Below are 13,122 nucleotides of genomic sequence, written 5' to 3'. Positions count from 1 at the left end.
GTAGTACTTCTGTGCCTCTCGTTTTGGTTGTATGGGAAAAGAACCAGTTCTGTCATTTAATGCTAAAGGGTATAATGGGTCCTGTAAATTAATCACAATGTTCTGTTTCCTGAATCACAATGTTCTGTTTCCTGATGTTTTTCATCGCATTTTAATTTCGCTTAACACATTTTTAGTTCTACAGTAACTTAACCTGATGTCCTAATCTTGTAGCCATATTCTGTAATCCTCGGGGAGTGTAACATTTGGAGATGACATGAAGGACACAGTAGGAAGCGTCTGAGTGGGGCCTCCACTCTGTGTGGGGGTCCAGCCCAAAGTCAAGGGCCAGTGGAAGTGCACTCACTCATTTCTGCTTGGAGTGTGTCCCCCCACAGGAGTGTGTTCACCACAGGAGTGCAGCAACGCACCCAGAGCCAGGGGACTCTCAACAGGAGTCCATGTGGCAACAACCCGGTCACTCAGTGCATCATTTTACCAAGAGATCTGACCAGAGAACGTTCAGATGTGGTGGGCGTATTTGTTTCTGCACCCGAACAAAAACTTTTTGAGATTTCCTACAGGCATTCCTTTTGAAGTATCATTCCCCTGACCAGTTATTGATCAGTGATCTCCCTGGCTCAGCTACCAGCTGGTTCCTGTGTCCTCCTGTCAACTCCACAGCCTCAGTTGCCCACTGTCATTTAACGAGGCTATGGTTGAATTAGAGGGTTATGTCCCTGTGTTGGCGGGGATTTGGCTGCGTCCTCTGTATGAGTGATATGTTGTAAATTATGTTGATGTATTTAATGATGATTGCCTTCAGTGATTGTATTCCAGTTTATTTTGTGATAAACTTTCGCTTTATATATGTTTCTTCCTTTTTATGCATTTATTAAACATTTTAACAGACTGAGGATGGTGTACTAATTGCACGTGAATTTTTTAAGTTGTCTTTTGCAATGTCCCTCCCTTACTAAGTGCATTTGTTGCTGGCATTTTCGAGGCCTCCTGATGGAACACCCAACAGGTGAGTCTGAGGCCTGAGCACCAGCCACTCCTGCACGCGGAGGTCAGTTCTCACTCTTTGCTTTTACACGTGGATGTTTCATTCTTTGCTCTCCCCTGACAGTTCGGGGTCCTGGTCTTTCCATTATGGCTGTTCTAGTTCCGCTTGATGTTGCTGATGTTTCTCTCAAAGCCCCGTCCTGCAGATGTTTGGGGAAGTGTGTGGGACACGGTGTGCTCAACAGTGTTTGCTGACGAGTGAGCTCACATGAGACCCGTCCCTCCAGTGCTCCCCCCGGAAGGGTGTCAAAGAAGCACTCGAGAAAGGAAGGGAGAGGTGGGCTGGCTCTCCTTAAGGATGCCAGTGCATGCGTAAGATGAAGGGCAAGCTTGAGGTCCTTGGTAAACTAGAAATAAAAGCAACGCTGTGTAATTACTTTCGATTTGTCTTCCCTGCCTCTGTACAACACCTCCTCCCAGCACACCCTCGTCCTAACTCGTCTCCTCTTCAGCTCATTTCCACTGTACGGCGTTGCTTTCCATCATCGTCAATTTTCCTTGGGTAAGAGGATCAGCCGTGTGGTAACAGGCAGTTCTGATGGGCTGATGGAGAGCTTAGCTTGACATCTGAAGGAGACGTCTTTATTAGGGAGAGGACCACTCACCAGAGCTCACGTGGACGTCACTAAGGAATTGATATAGCCTTTAAGAACATAGAAATCTCTTATCAAACTCTAGCTTAATATGTTATCTTAGAGTTTTTCCGTTATGTCTGTCACCACACCCTTAAATGCTCTGAAATCATCCTGCTTCATAAAAAATAGTAAAAAAGAAGAAAAAAGTTAAAGAAAAATGCACTCTTCTGAGGGAGCCCCACACATGATTTCTATAAGAGGCTCTTCCTGCCTCTGTCTCCTCCAGCTCCTGTTGGGGCACCTCCCTCCTGTTGCCTTGCTCGCGTTCCTGCTGCTTCTACTGAAGAAATTCTGCCCTTCTGATCAGGCGAGCAGGTCTCCACAGGAGGTGGGGAACCTTCCACTGTCACTCACGCAGGTGGAAAGAAAGCCTGTCCTCACTCTTGCTGCCACTGCTGGGGAGGGTGGGCTGCTGGGGAGGCCAGGGTGAAGGCTGTGTTTGCTGTATGCCAGTCAGTTCCGTGGGGGCCGGCCCCCGTCTCAGAGCTGTGGGCTCCTTTCCGCCCCAGCCCCTGCCTGCCCCATGTGGCATGGCCAGCACCCAAGAAGTCGGGGTGTGATAGGAGAAAGGGCTTAACACCTGCCCCCCAGAGCTGCCTGCAGATGTGTCAAAGAGATGGTCCTCTTCATTAAGAAGGGACAGTCTCTTAAGTAGAGGGAAAATAAATTAGAAAATTCTTCTTTGCCTTTTGGCCAAGTATATGACGTGGACTTGCCCGTACATCCCTCGTGAGAGCCTCCCTCCCTGTGGGGACACCCAGGCCTTATCAGGAGAGAGACCACTGCAGGCTCACCACCGAGACATACTTAAACACTCAGTTGTCTTACTCTTTCGAGTGCCCACTACCATGGATTAAAGTCACCAGCCCTTCTTGCTGGCACAGCAACTGCCTCTGGTGCAGGGAGAATCGACTGCGAAATGTGCAGTAAGCATGCACTCGCCACAGAATTGCCTCTGGACACCCTGGTGTGTTCACGTTGCAGTTATGTTTCTAGAATGCAATGACAGTTTTCTGTGTCCTACTACTGTTTATTTCCATTCATAACCAGCTGTTTGTTAACCAGTTTTTTAAAAAGCCATTTCATCTGTAGCCAATACAAAACATCTCTTGAAACCTATTGCCTTGATTTTATCTCTTGACCACTAGAAAGCTTTGTGTGTGTCTCGCTCTCCCTCTGTCTTTGTCTCTTTCTCCCTCTCTTTCTCTCTCCCCGTCTCTGGCGCCATTTTGCTGTGGAAGGTCAAAAGCGAGGAACTCTCTGCAGACCTTGACCTTGGTCCTGCAATACTCTTCTCTCGACCACACTGCTTACAGCTAAGAGAATAGGGAAAACACACTAAATTAGGAGCAAATTCTATTGAGGAAGATTTATAACAATAGAGTTAAGGTCAGTGCATAGCTCATGTCAAGGTATATTAAGTTCCTGTTACTATTAAGCTCCTAAACATCACCAACAACAAGGAAGGATGTCGGCGACAAAGTGTGACTCCCGGTGTTGCCGGTGATTTTGAGCACTCTGGTACCCTTAAAATGATGTCCTTATGCCCATAAAAAACTGAGAACGCCCACAGTGATAGCCACAGTCACCTCGAGAGCAGGAAGATTCCCACTTGTAAATCCAGTGCAGAAGCTGACACACTTGCTACAAAAGAAAAAGCATAAAGCTCCACAAATAAAACTGAGTGTAAAAATGGGTCTATTCCATGGTGATCTTCAGAAAGCCCTCAGCGCCTCACATCGGTCTGGAAGATGCTTCTTTACCTGCTCTCAGAAATCTTACATCTGGTGCCTGCTACGATTGTAGGAAAATTTGGTCACATAATCAGCTTTAGGGTCCCAGAGTAGACTCTAAAGGAAAGAATTTTTCCTAAATCCTTCCTCTTCTTCCTTTTTTTCTGACGTCCATCCATCTCTCCTGGGAGATCATGCCACCATCTTCTCCTTCGTGGTGTCCCTAACATCTGGCCTCTTACTGGTCCATCATCCATCCATCTTCACACACCCCTTGACTTCTAATCTTCCTTCCCACTTCCCCCTCCTCACTGCCCAGGTCCCGCCAAGCCTGGGCAGGACAGGACATTGCTGGAGGACTTGGGGCTCTGCCAGCGTGCCCACATGGACTCAAACGGCCACTCTGTGTCCCTCTGGCAGGTACCCTGGCTCAAGCAGAGCAGGAGCCCTCTGCCCTCTCATGCCCACAGCCGGCCCGGGCTGTGCAACATGTACAAGGTAAGATGCCGCCCAGTCCGCCCCTCCTTGGGGCCACACTTCGAGCCAAGGGCCCCCGCTGTCCTCGGTCCATACAAGTGGTGTCCAGGGCACGCTCCTGGCTGAGGGGCATTTGTAAGTCATGTTTGGCGAAGTGAATGGGCAGCTCTAAGGGGAAGCAAACAAAGGAAAATGTGTGAAGTCAGGAAAATCCTCAAGAGAGACGTGGGCGCTGCCTTTGATTCCGGGTGCGGGATCCTGCGTGGACGAGCTGGGAAGGGCGGGCCCTGGGGCCGGGCAGTGACACGCCCACGGGAGCCCGCTGGGCCACAGGTGATTCCACAGACGCCAGGGCAGCGGGCAGTGCTGGCCTCGGAGAGGGGGCCTGCGACCGTGGCCTTGACCTGCCTGTGTGCGTGTCTTCTTTGAAAACCAGTGCCTAACAGATATTGTGCGCTCACTACATACTAGCTGAATTAAACCCTTACCTGCTGTGGCCACGAGTAACGTCCTCACCTGAGCTTGGCTGAGCCTCCCTTGGGCGGAGGACAAGCGCTGTTTTCTGTCCTCCATCTCCCTGCAGAGGCTGTTTCTCAGAGCACTAGGGACCTCGCGGCGACTGTGCGGACAGCAGGGAGGGAACAGGAAGGGAAGACCCCAGAGGAGGCTCTGAGTCATCCCTGAGTCACCCTGCTGCTTCCGAGGGGCAGGCGGCCACCACTCGGGCTCCCATCTGTGGATCTGCGCTTCCAGATGATAGCAGGCTCTGGGCCCTGGTGCCTGGCTTATTTAACCTGGGAAAATGCAAAAGGTTGAAAGCATGTGCTTGAACGTGAAAACAGCGAGAGCATTGCTCTGACACGCTTGACTGAGTGTGGGGGCGGGGGAGCCCAAGCACCGTGACTGTGGGCAGCTGGCTCACAGAAGGGCTTGTCCGTGAAGCTGCGGTGGGCGTGAGCCTCCATCCCGGAGAACCTCAGTGGGGCGGGCTGGATACTGCTCCCAGAGCTGGTGTTTCACCCGAATCGTGTCCAGTTGGAGGCACTGTGCTTGCTTCTCAAAGGGCTCTCTCGGTGGCTCTTTGTTTCAAGCAGACTCCTCTGCCCCCAGGAAGTTAGTGAGGGCCCCGTCCACCTGGGAGGGGCATGTTCCCTGGGACACTCAGACCTGGTTGGGACTCCAGCGCGGTGAAGCCGGGGCCGGAGCGCCTATGCCTTCCTGGGTGGGCCCCTGCCGTCCCCAGGCTGCGGAGAGGCAGTGCTGGGCCTGGAGGCATGCTGTCATCCTGCAGCAGCGAACGTGCAGTGTGTGTGAGGGGACAGCAGAGGATGGACAGACGTTTTGAAGCCCCAAAAGGGGCGACTTGCTCCCGTCACCCTGAAACCAATGGACGCCCCCCTGCCCTATTCTCTCCTCCACCAGAGACACTTTGCCATCAGAAAGCAGACCACGGAGAGGCAGAGACCTTGCCAGAAATCCCCAGACGCAAAGAAGGGTAGGATTGGGCTTTGGTGCTCAGATAATAATAAGAAACTTTCGACAGAATGTTCCATCTTTCTCTTTCAAAAAAATCATTTGGCAAAGGAAAAGCAGCACCCTTGTCCTCCACATCTTCATCCCAGACCGACTTTCCTGCGTATGTTTAAATACCTGGCCAAAAGTAACCAAATATTCTGCATAGCACCGTCTATGTGTGGCCGCTGGGGTTTTGACCTCCAGTGGAAACGTCGCAGGTACACAGGACACACTGCAGGTCTCCAATAATAGGTTCTTTGTGTTTATTAGTTGTTCATTTACGGACACCCCGTTCCAGTCCAGACAGGATGTGGACTGGCTTGCCAGAACGTGCTCCTGAAGACTGTTAAAACATGTGAAGAAGCACTGGAGGGTTGTGTGCATGTTTGTGCGTGGTGTTTACGTGTCCATTGAGTGAAGGGAAATCGAAGACAGAGTATCACATGAAACCAGAGGCAAAGCTGCCGCACAGAGACGCACCCCAACAGGCTCCCCAAGATTGTTACTGATGGCAAAGAACTCTTCAAGGGCCATATTCCAAACATCAAGGCCTCTCCGTCGTTGATTGGACAGGGCCCAATCATGCATAGTGCTTTCCAGGAGGTGCTTCTGCATCAGGCGAGCCCAGAGCAGGCAGGGGCTCTGGTCTGAGACCCCCCAGCTCCTCCCTCTGCTGACAGAGCACCTCCAGGCTGCACAGCTGCGTGTTCTCATTCTGAGCAAGAGAACAAGCCCTGGATCGTGTCTCTCCTCTCTGAGAAAGAGCCTTTGATTATTTTCAATGTCTTCCTCCAGCACTTTGGGATTCTTTATGAGTTCAAGAAGGTGGTTATGTTTATTAGAGAGTAGATTTAATGGCACCAGCCACGGAAAAAGATTGCAAGGGCCTGGTTGCACTGAGTGGCTTCAAAATACACTTGTGGTCTGAGATCCTACAACAAAGCACACTTGAAATAGGCCTGCAGAGGAGATAAAAGCCGATGGGTGAAGCCACAAGCTGAACAGCTGACTCACAATGCTGGGAACTAATGATGTGGGGCCGTGTGACTCGGAACCGAAAACTTCCTTCCTTCTCCTGTGGTTCGGAAACTCCAAAGGTGTCGATGAACATTGCCAAGCTGACGTTCTGCACCCTGACCTTCCAGAACACTTCTCTTTCTCTCTGTCTCTCTCTGTCTCTGTCTGTCTCTCCCTCCCTGCAAATATACCATGAAGGGTAAGAAAGACCCACCTACTATGAAATCAAAGATAACACATCAAAGAACAAATTGGTTCCAGTGCCGTTGATGGTTTTCCAGGAACCCGACTCCTCCCTAGGAATTCTTTGATTCCAGGAGACTGAACATTTTCCTTAGGATGAAAGTGGTTTGGGTTCTCCAAGGGACGTACCATGACTGTGGAAGGGGGGAAGAGGGGAGCACGAGTAGACGAATGAAATAATATTTGAGAACCCAAAAGCAAAGTTGGAAAAGCAAGAATTCCAAGGAAGAAACAAAGAGCAAAATATACAATGGAGGAAGACAACTCCACGGGAAAACAGGCAAATCCCTTTTTCTTCTGTTTCCTCGTCAGTCTGTCCTGCCATCTCGCCCTCCACGTCAGCCCCATCGCAGCCTCTGAGCCCCAGGTAGGCACGGCATAAACCTGCTGGACCACTGAGAACAGAGCACATGGTGCTGGGGATGGAAGGAGCTGGAAAGGTGGGCCCAGAGCACGGTGCAGGGCGCTGTCAGGCCGTGCAAAGCCTCGCACAGGGTCCCCTCAGTCCCGCCTTCACCCCTCATGTTCTTGCCTCCATCTGGGCCCCTGGAGAGGAACAGGAAGGGGAAAGCCTCTGGTCTTGATTTCCAGCAAACTCCTCTTACTGCTTTCCTTTGAAAGTCCACCTGCTTCCGTGGCTGCAGACCACTGACCCTTCCTGCCTGGAGAGGACACTGTCCAGCCACCCGGCCGCGGGGAGCACCTACAGAGGTGCCCAAAGACACTCTCCCTGCTTCTGAACCCCCGGCCGCCCCATGGCACACTGGGGTTCAGGGAGTCGGAGACACTTGGTATGTGGAAAAGCGCCTGGTGAGAATCAAAACCACACGCCATGGGTCTAATTCTACCGCTCAGCCGCCGCTCATCTTCTCTGAGCTTCCTGTCCTCACCTATAATGCAGCAGAAACAGCAAAAACAATCACTGTCCCTCCAGCACCCTGGGGATCCCGTGCTAAATGAGAGAACTATGAGAGGCACACACTCTGTGCCGCTGGTCCTGTGCAAACATGGGTCTAATCAGACCCCACCTCTCCACGCAGACTCCGAGCTGTTCTGGAAAGACCTTCAGGAACCCTGTGGAGCCGCCAAGAAGCGCAGCCTTGTCCCTGGGAGGCCCGGGTTTCCCTCTGCCACTCACCAGCCCCAGCCTTTGGGCCACTGTTTTCCTGTTCTCGGGCCTCAGTTTCCGCAACCATAAAGTGCAGGTGTCAGATTCACTGATTGCAAATATTTCTTTGAACAACTAGGACCCACCAGTCTTTAAGTCGTCAGGGGAAATTCGTAACCGCCTGTCATAATGCAGCTCTCGCCATCCAGAAGCGATGGGGAAGATGACATGGTGTGCGTTCAGCTTGTTGGATCCTGTTCTGCTTGTGAGAAACACAGCCACTAGTCTCCCAGGTGTGCTCACGCTGGAAGACCTTCCAGAGAGGTCCCTCGTACTTCGTCTTCAGGTTTTCTGAATCAGATTCCTATTTGCCAAATAAATGGCTCTGACCAGAGTTGTGTGATTTTGATGGCTCCAAGTTTTGCTCGGCCCTGTAGGTCCAGCCGCGGGGACCCAGAGCAGACCAAGTTCCTCGGGGAACATGCCAACACAGACAGGAGGCTGGCTGGCCTTCAGCCTCGCCTTGCCCGGAGCGGGCCCAGCGGTCTGTTCCGTCCACTGAGGGGCCGCTTCCCTCTGCAGCCGCGCCCGGGACACGGCCTTCACCCACTCGAGAGCCTGTTGCAACTTGGCTCTTCCTTCCAAAGAAAATTTTCCAGATCCTGCATCCCTTAAACTGCTTGACCATGTTCTGTGCAAGGAGATAACTGAATTGCAAGCCAAGAAAAGGCATCCCGGGTAATTGTTTTGGTTTATGCCTCTATTGTGACGTTAGCTTGACGTTTATGCTAAAAAGAGTCTTCTACACACTTTGACACTTTGAGGTCTTTAAAAATGGAGCTGGACTTGAGTTTTGCGCTCACCACCAGCTCCAGCTGTCCTCAATTCGGGAAACAGACAGCAACGAGCCCTTCTCGTAGGGAAGATAACCCGGCTCCTTTTGCCGTGAGCTCTCAGAGGTCTCCTGAGACGAGGAAGGAGACGCTGCTTCATCTGACAAGTAACGGTGGCGTGCTTCCCCGCGCTCTGGTCATCGCAGATGTCTCCTAAATGGCGGCTCCTCCACAAAATGGCCCGTAAGAGCAAGCTGCCCATCAGGTTGCTAATGTAAGACAGAGAAAAGATGGCAGAGCTGCCAGGTGGAAAATACACAACCATGTCTATGACTTTCTCACCAATTCGAGAGCAGCTTCCCGCTCCAACAGGTGCTACCTGCCCACCTCCATTGCCTTCTCCTCCATCACGTCCACTCACCAGGATGAGAGAGTTGGAAATGAGGCATCAGAAGCTCTTCCCTTTGAGATGAAATCCCAGGTCAGAAAAACATGGAAGGGTTAACTTATTGTGCAGGAGCACGGGGCTGTGACAATTGACGTTTTGTGCCTTTCTGTGCCCGGAGTGAGAGCCTCGTGCTCACATTCCATGAGATGTCGTTTTGTCATTGCCAAGAGCTCTCTGATTCCAGTCATTGCATTGCCGTCGCGTGGAGGCAAAGCTGTCCCTCCAGAGGAGGCCGGAGGAGCTGGAATGCCCTCCTTTCCAGTGAAACAGCATCGGGGAGGAAAACAGAGCAGATGTGACCCCCACACACCCTGTGTCTCAGACAGCAGCATTCAGATCGCTGCCTTCAGCCTCACAGTCTGCTAACAGTAGACACTCTCACACTTGGAGTCACTGGGAAAAGCGACAGTCCACCTGAGCAGACCACCAGGAATAATACCAAACCCACAAACCTCTATCACTGGCCATCCACACCCGCCACTGGCGTGCTCGTTCTCCAGTATCTGGGGAAAACCTGTTATCAGAACAGTTGCAGGTCTCCTACAATTTCCGTCTAAATAAAGGTTCACCTGTGAATTTCTCCTGCACACCTTTCTCTAAAGAAAGAAACAGCCCATGGCTTTAAGTAAACTCATTTGAGTCAATGATTTGGGAACAAACATATTCTCAAACTTGCAAAGGGCAAAAACACAGGGCCAACTGCCTATATCACTTGGACAGAAAAGAATTCTCTACAGATTGCAAAATCTAAAATGCCGTGACCTTGCCAGAAAAATCTAACACCCTCTCCTGAGTCATAGTGGGAACTGCTTGACCAGAAATGGCGTAATTGTTTCCTCCGAAAAACATATATAAAAAAAGCCGGAGCACAGCCGGAGGGCAGCGAGGGAACGGGCGTCACCCGTGATTTCTGAGAATGGCCAGAGGGTCCTGGGCTCAGGGACGTGAGAGTAAACACTCGCCCTCGAGATTTACGCCGCAAACACGTGGACCTCCCCTGAAAGGGAGAAAGGCCAGGCTCAGACAGGTTACAGTCAGATGTGTCACTTCGTCCCCAAACTTGTGACCTTTGTACACGCGCTCTGTTCGATAATATTTATTGTATTGGCACCTAGTTCAGCACCTGGGCCAGTCACCATGGGGGCATAAAGATGCCACAACCCTCCCTTCCAAGGGTTCACAAAGAGGTGGGGCGGTTTCGTGGCGGAAACAGGTGTGGCTGGCAAGGAAAAGAGTCACCTGACAGAAGGAGGAAACTGCTCAGGTGACTGCCTCCTTCAGGAAGTCTTTAAGGAGGATCGATCATTTTAAACAAGATTTCTGAGGAATTGAAGGATTTTATAAACCATGAAAGAAATGTGAAGCAAGAAAAAAGTAGATCCGTTTCCAGGTGAACTATGTTTCCTGGTTCTCAAATATCGAGAAGACAATGTGGGAGAAGCGTAGTTGGTTTTATTAGCACTTTCACAAGAAAACATCATTTTATTGATTCCAGATCATACTGTGTTGTCCCACCTGTTGTCGGCAGTTCAGGAAAACGATGACCCCGTTGTAATCTGGTTCCACCGTCATAATCTGCAGGTTAAACAGATTAACCGCTTAGCTGCCTGGATCTTCGATTCTTGAGAGTGCCACAAATGAGAGATCTCTCTCAGGGAAACAAAAAAGCAAAATGCAAGTTCCTTTACTCTCTCCCTCTCCAGACCACTGTTGAAACTGTCCAAATGAACCGCAGGTGTCCTTAATGCTGCTTTGTAGATATACACAAAACTCTGCAGTGTTCAACCTGTTAATTAAAGGACTAAGTATCAAAGACATGTTTGTTTGTTGAGGGCTGGTTTGAACCACGTGAACCACATGAACAAAATAGAAGGATGCAGACAATACAATCCACGTGTCTCCAGGCATAACTTTTCCATCGAAAGTGGGAGCTGATCAGCCCCTGGTTTGAATTACATAGAACTGCATCCTTTAAAATGATAACGAAATGGAAAAACCTCATCTCATTAACTAGACTTGCATTGGTTGTATCTAACTATCAGTACTTGCCAAAATCAGTAAAAACTAGTTTTCTAGTGAAAAGCAGCCATTACACCTTCCCTGATTCTCTGGATATTAACTGACATCTCTAATTGACTCCATCCACAGAGTCATTTCTTTTTCTTATATATGAGCACATTTTTATTTCCAGCTCATGTATCTTCACAACTTAACGTAAGGTAAGTCTACAAACTCGGAAACACATAAACAAAATAAACCCACAATTTTTTAAAACCCGCTCTTCTCCCTCCCCTCCCCCTCTGCCCTACGGCTAGCCCGTGACTCTCTCCTCCTGCTGCCGGGTTTTAGGTTCGGAACGTCAGCCTCTCATCCCACACGGATCCACAGGAATCTCGAGTGGCGTTGCCGTCTAAAGCTCGAGCCCTGGCCTGAAAGTGAGGAGACCGGCAAACACATCTCTTAACTAACCATTTGAGTATCAATGTCCACGTCTGTAGAGTGAAGTGGTCGCTTCAGGACAGGCTAGGCAGCATTTTTGGTCTGTGAGCAGTGGGGGTGAAAATAATAATGTGAACACCTTGTGTTTTCAAAGCAAATAGAATCACTTTCTTTGCTCTTTTTGACATTGGATCCTTTGGGGGAAATAAGGAGAAATGTGCATTTCTAGAACCTAGCTTACTTACTTGATTAAGAAAGCGCCAATAAGAAAATTGTCACTGCTCTTAGCTGCTGGATGTTACTCTCTGGACATTTCTGAGATAATAGACAGAGAGGCAACTTTCTAACGTGTCCTTCTGAAATGGCAGCAGGGACCATCTCCCAGACTAAGGCACGCTGCATGGGCCTCTGGCCATCTCAGGTTTCTCTTCACAGAGTTAGATGTTTGCTCAAGTCCCGGGACCAATGCTGACGGCCAGACTGGGAGCACCTTGGAGGTCTCTGTAGTAATAGACCCAAGGCCAGCGGTGGATTGAGGTGGAGAAAGCTGGTGTGAGGGACACCTACACTGGTCACCTCTGTGACTGCACTCAATTTCAAGTTTATAAAAGGGCAAACGTTTCCAAATAGCGACTCCACACAGAGCTCATCGCTGTTCTCCATCATGCAGGAAAGATGGAGCAGATATTACCCATTAGATACTACTGTATTTGAAGGACCAATTGCCCCAAAACTAGCACACAATAAAATAGAGTACAAGTGGAGGAACAGAATGTGCTTTTAATTGATACATGTATCTGGAGGAAGCCAAAGCATACTTAATGATATTTAAAAGACATTCTAATATTGCAATGTACCTCAAGTCATCACATCATTATCAACGCTCATCATCATTAGGGGCAGAGTGTAGATGCACAAGATTTGAGAATTTGGGTTTTAAAATACCAGAAAGAGAGTCGTTCTTATAACAAACTTGTAGTCTACTATGTAACCACTATAAGCTATCAGTCCACACCTGGGCAGTCTTCTGGGTCATTTATTTATGTTTATGTATCTAATGATTCATTGTTATTCTCTTGGCTCCTCTTTTGAACCCATCCAGCATCATTCATGCAGTAGAGAAAAACAAGCAGACTAAAGCCTGGGCAGTGAGAGGAGGGAACTCGAGTCCCATTGGGCTGGGCCTGGTCCCACGGGGAACACACAGGTGCACCTCAGGGTCCAGACCCCACGGGTGTAAACACACAGAGGCGGGGACACGCCCCAGAACCGTGGATTCACTATGATTTTATTTACTGACATTCTGATGGCGGATTCAGGAAAGACTTTAAATTGCTCTCTCAGACAAGAAATAAAGTAAGAACTAGAACTCCTTTTTTTTCCCCTAAACACAAAACCCCAGACACAGAGAATATTAACTTTTTCAAGATACAGCATTTCCTTCTGCTAGTGAATGACTCCATCAGTTTGTCTCTAATCAAATCCAAATGCAAATAATGGTGCAGACAAATGCCTCTTCCCTATTTTCATAAAACAGCCACAATATTCAAAGGAATGAATCTTCATCCTGATGACCATTGATCTTCAGCCGTGTCAGGCGAAAACTAATCTCCTGTTATTACTCGAA

At 49.5% G+C, this 13,122-nt stretch overlaps 1 protein-coding gene across 3 annotated transcripts in view; it reads left to right on the top strand.

Annotated features, from left to right (window-relative positions):
* MBP (myelin basic protein) overlaps window positions 1–13,122 on the top strand; it is a 147,837-nt gene that overhangs the window by 111,650 nt on the left and 23,065 nt on the right. For 2 of the 3 annotated variants that reach the window (XM_087439352.1, XM_087439353.1), the window contains exon 5: window positions 3,836–3,913. The exons of the other annotated variant lie outside the window; for it this stretch is intronic. In XM_087439352.1, coding sequence (XP_087295478.1) covers window positions 3,836–3,913 — 78 coding nt within the window. The remainder of the gene's footprint in view (window positions 1–3,835; window positions 3,914–13,122) is intronic. 3 annotated transcript variants of the gene reach the window in all.

The sequence above is a fragment of the Ceratotherium simum genome, chromosome 14 (assembly GCF_057802395.1).
Source record: "Ceratotherium simum simum isolate JZ-2026a chromosome 14, ASM5780239v1, whole genome shotgun sequence".
Lineage (NCBI taxonomy): Eukaryota > Metazoa > Chordata > Mammalia > Perissodactyla > Rhinocerotidae > Ceratotherium > Ceratotherium simum.
Note: the sequence above shows the minus strand (reverse complement) of the source record. Positions and strands in the feature narration are given on the sequence as shown.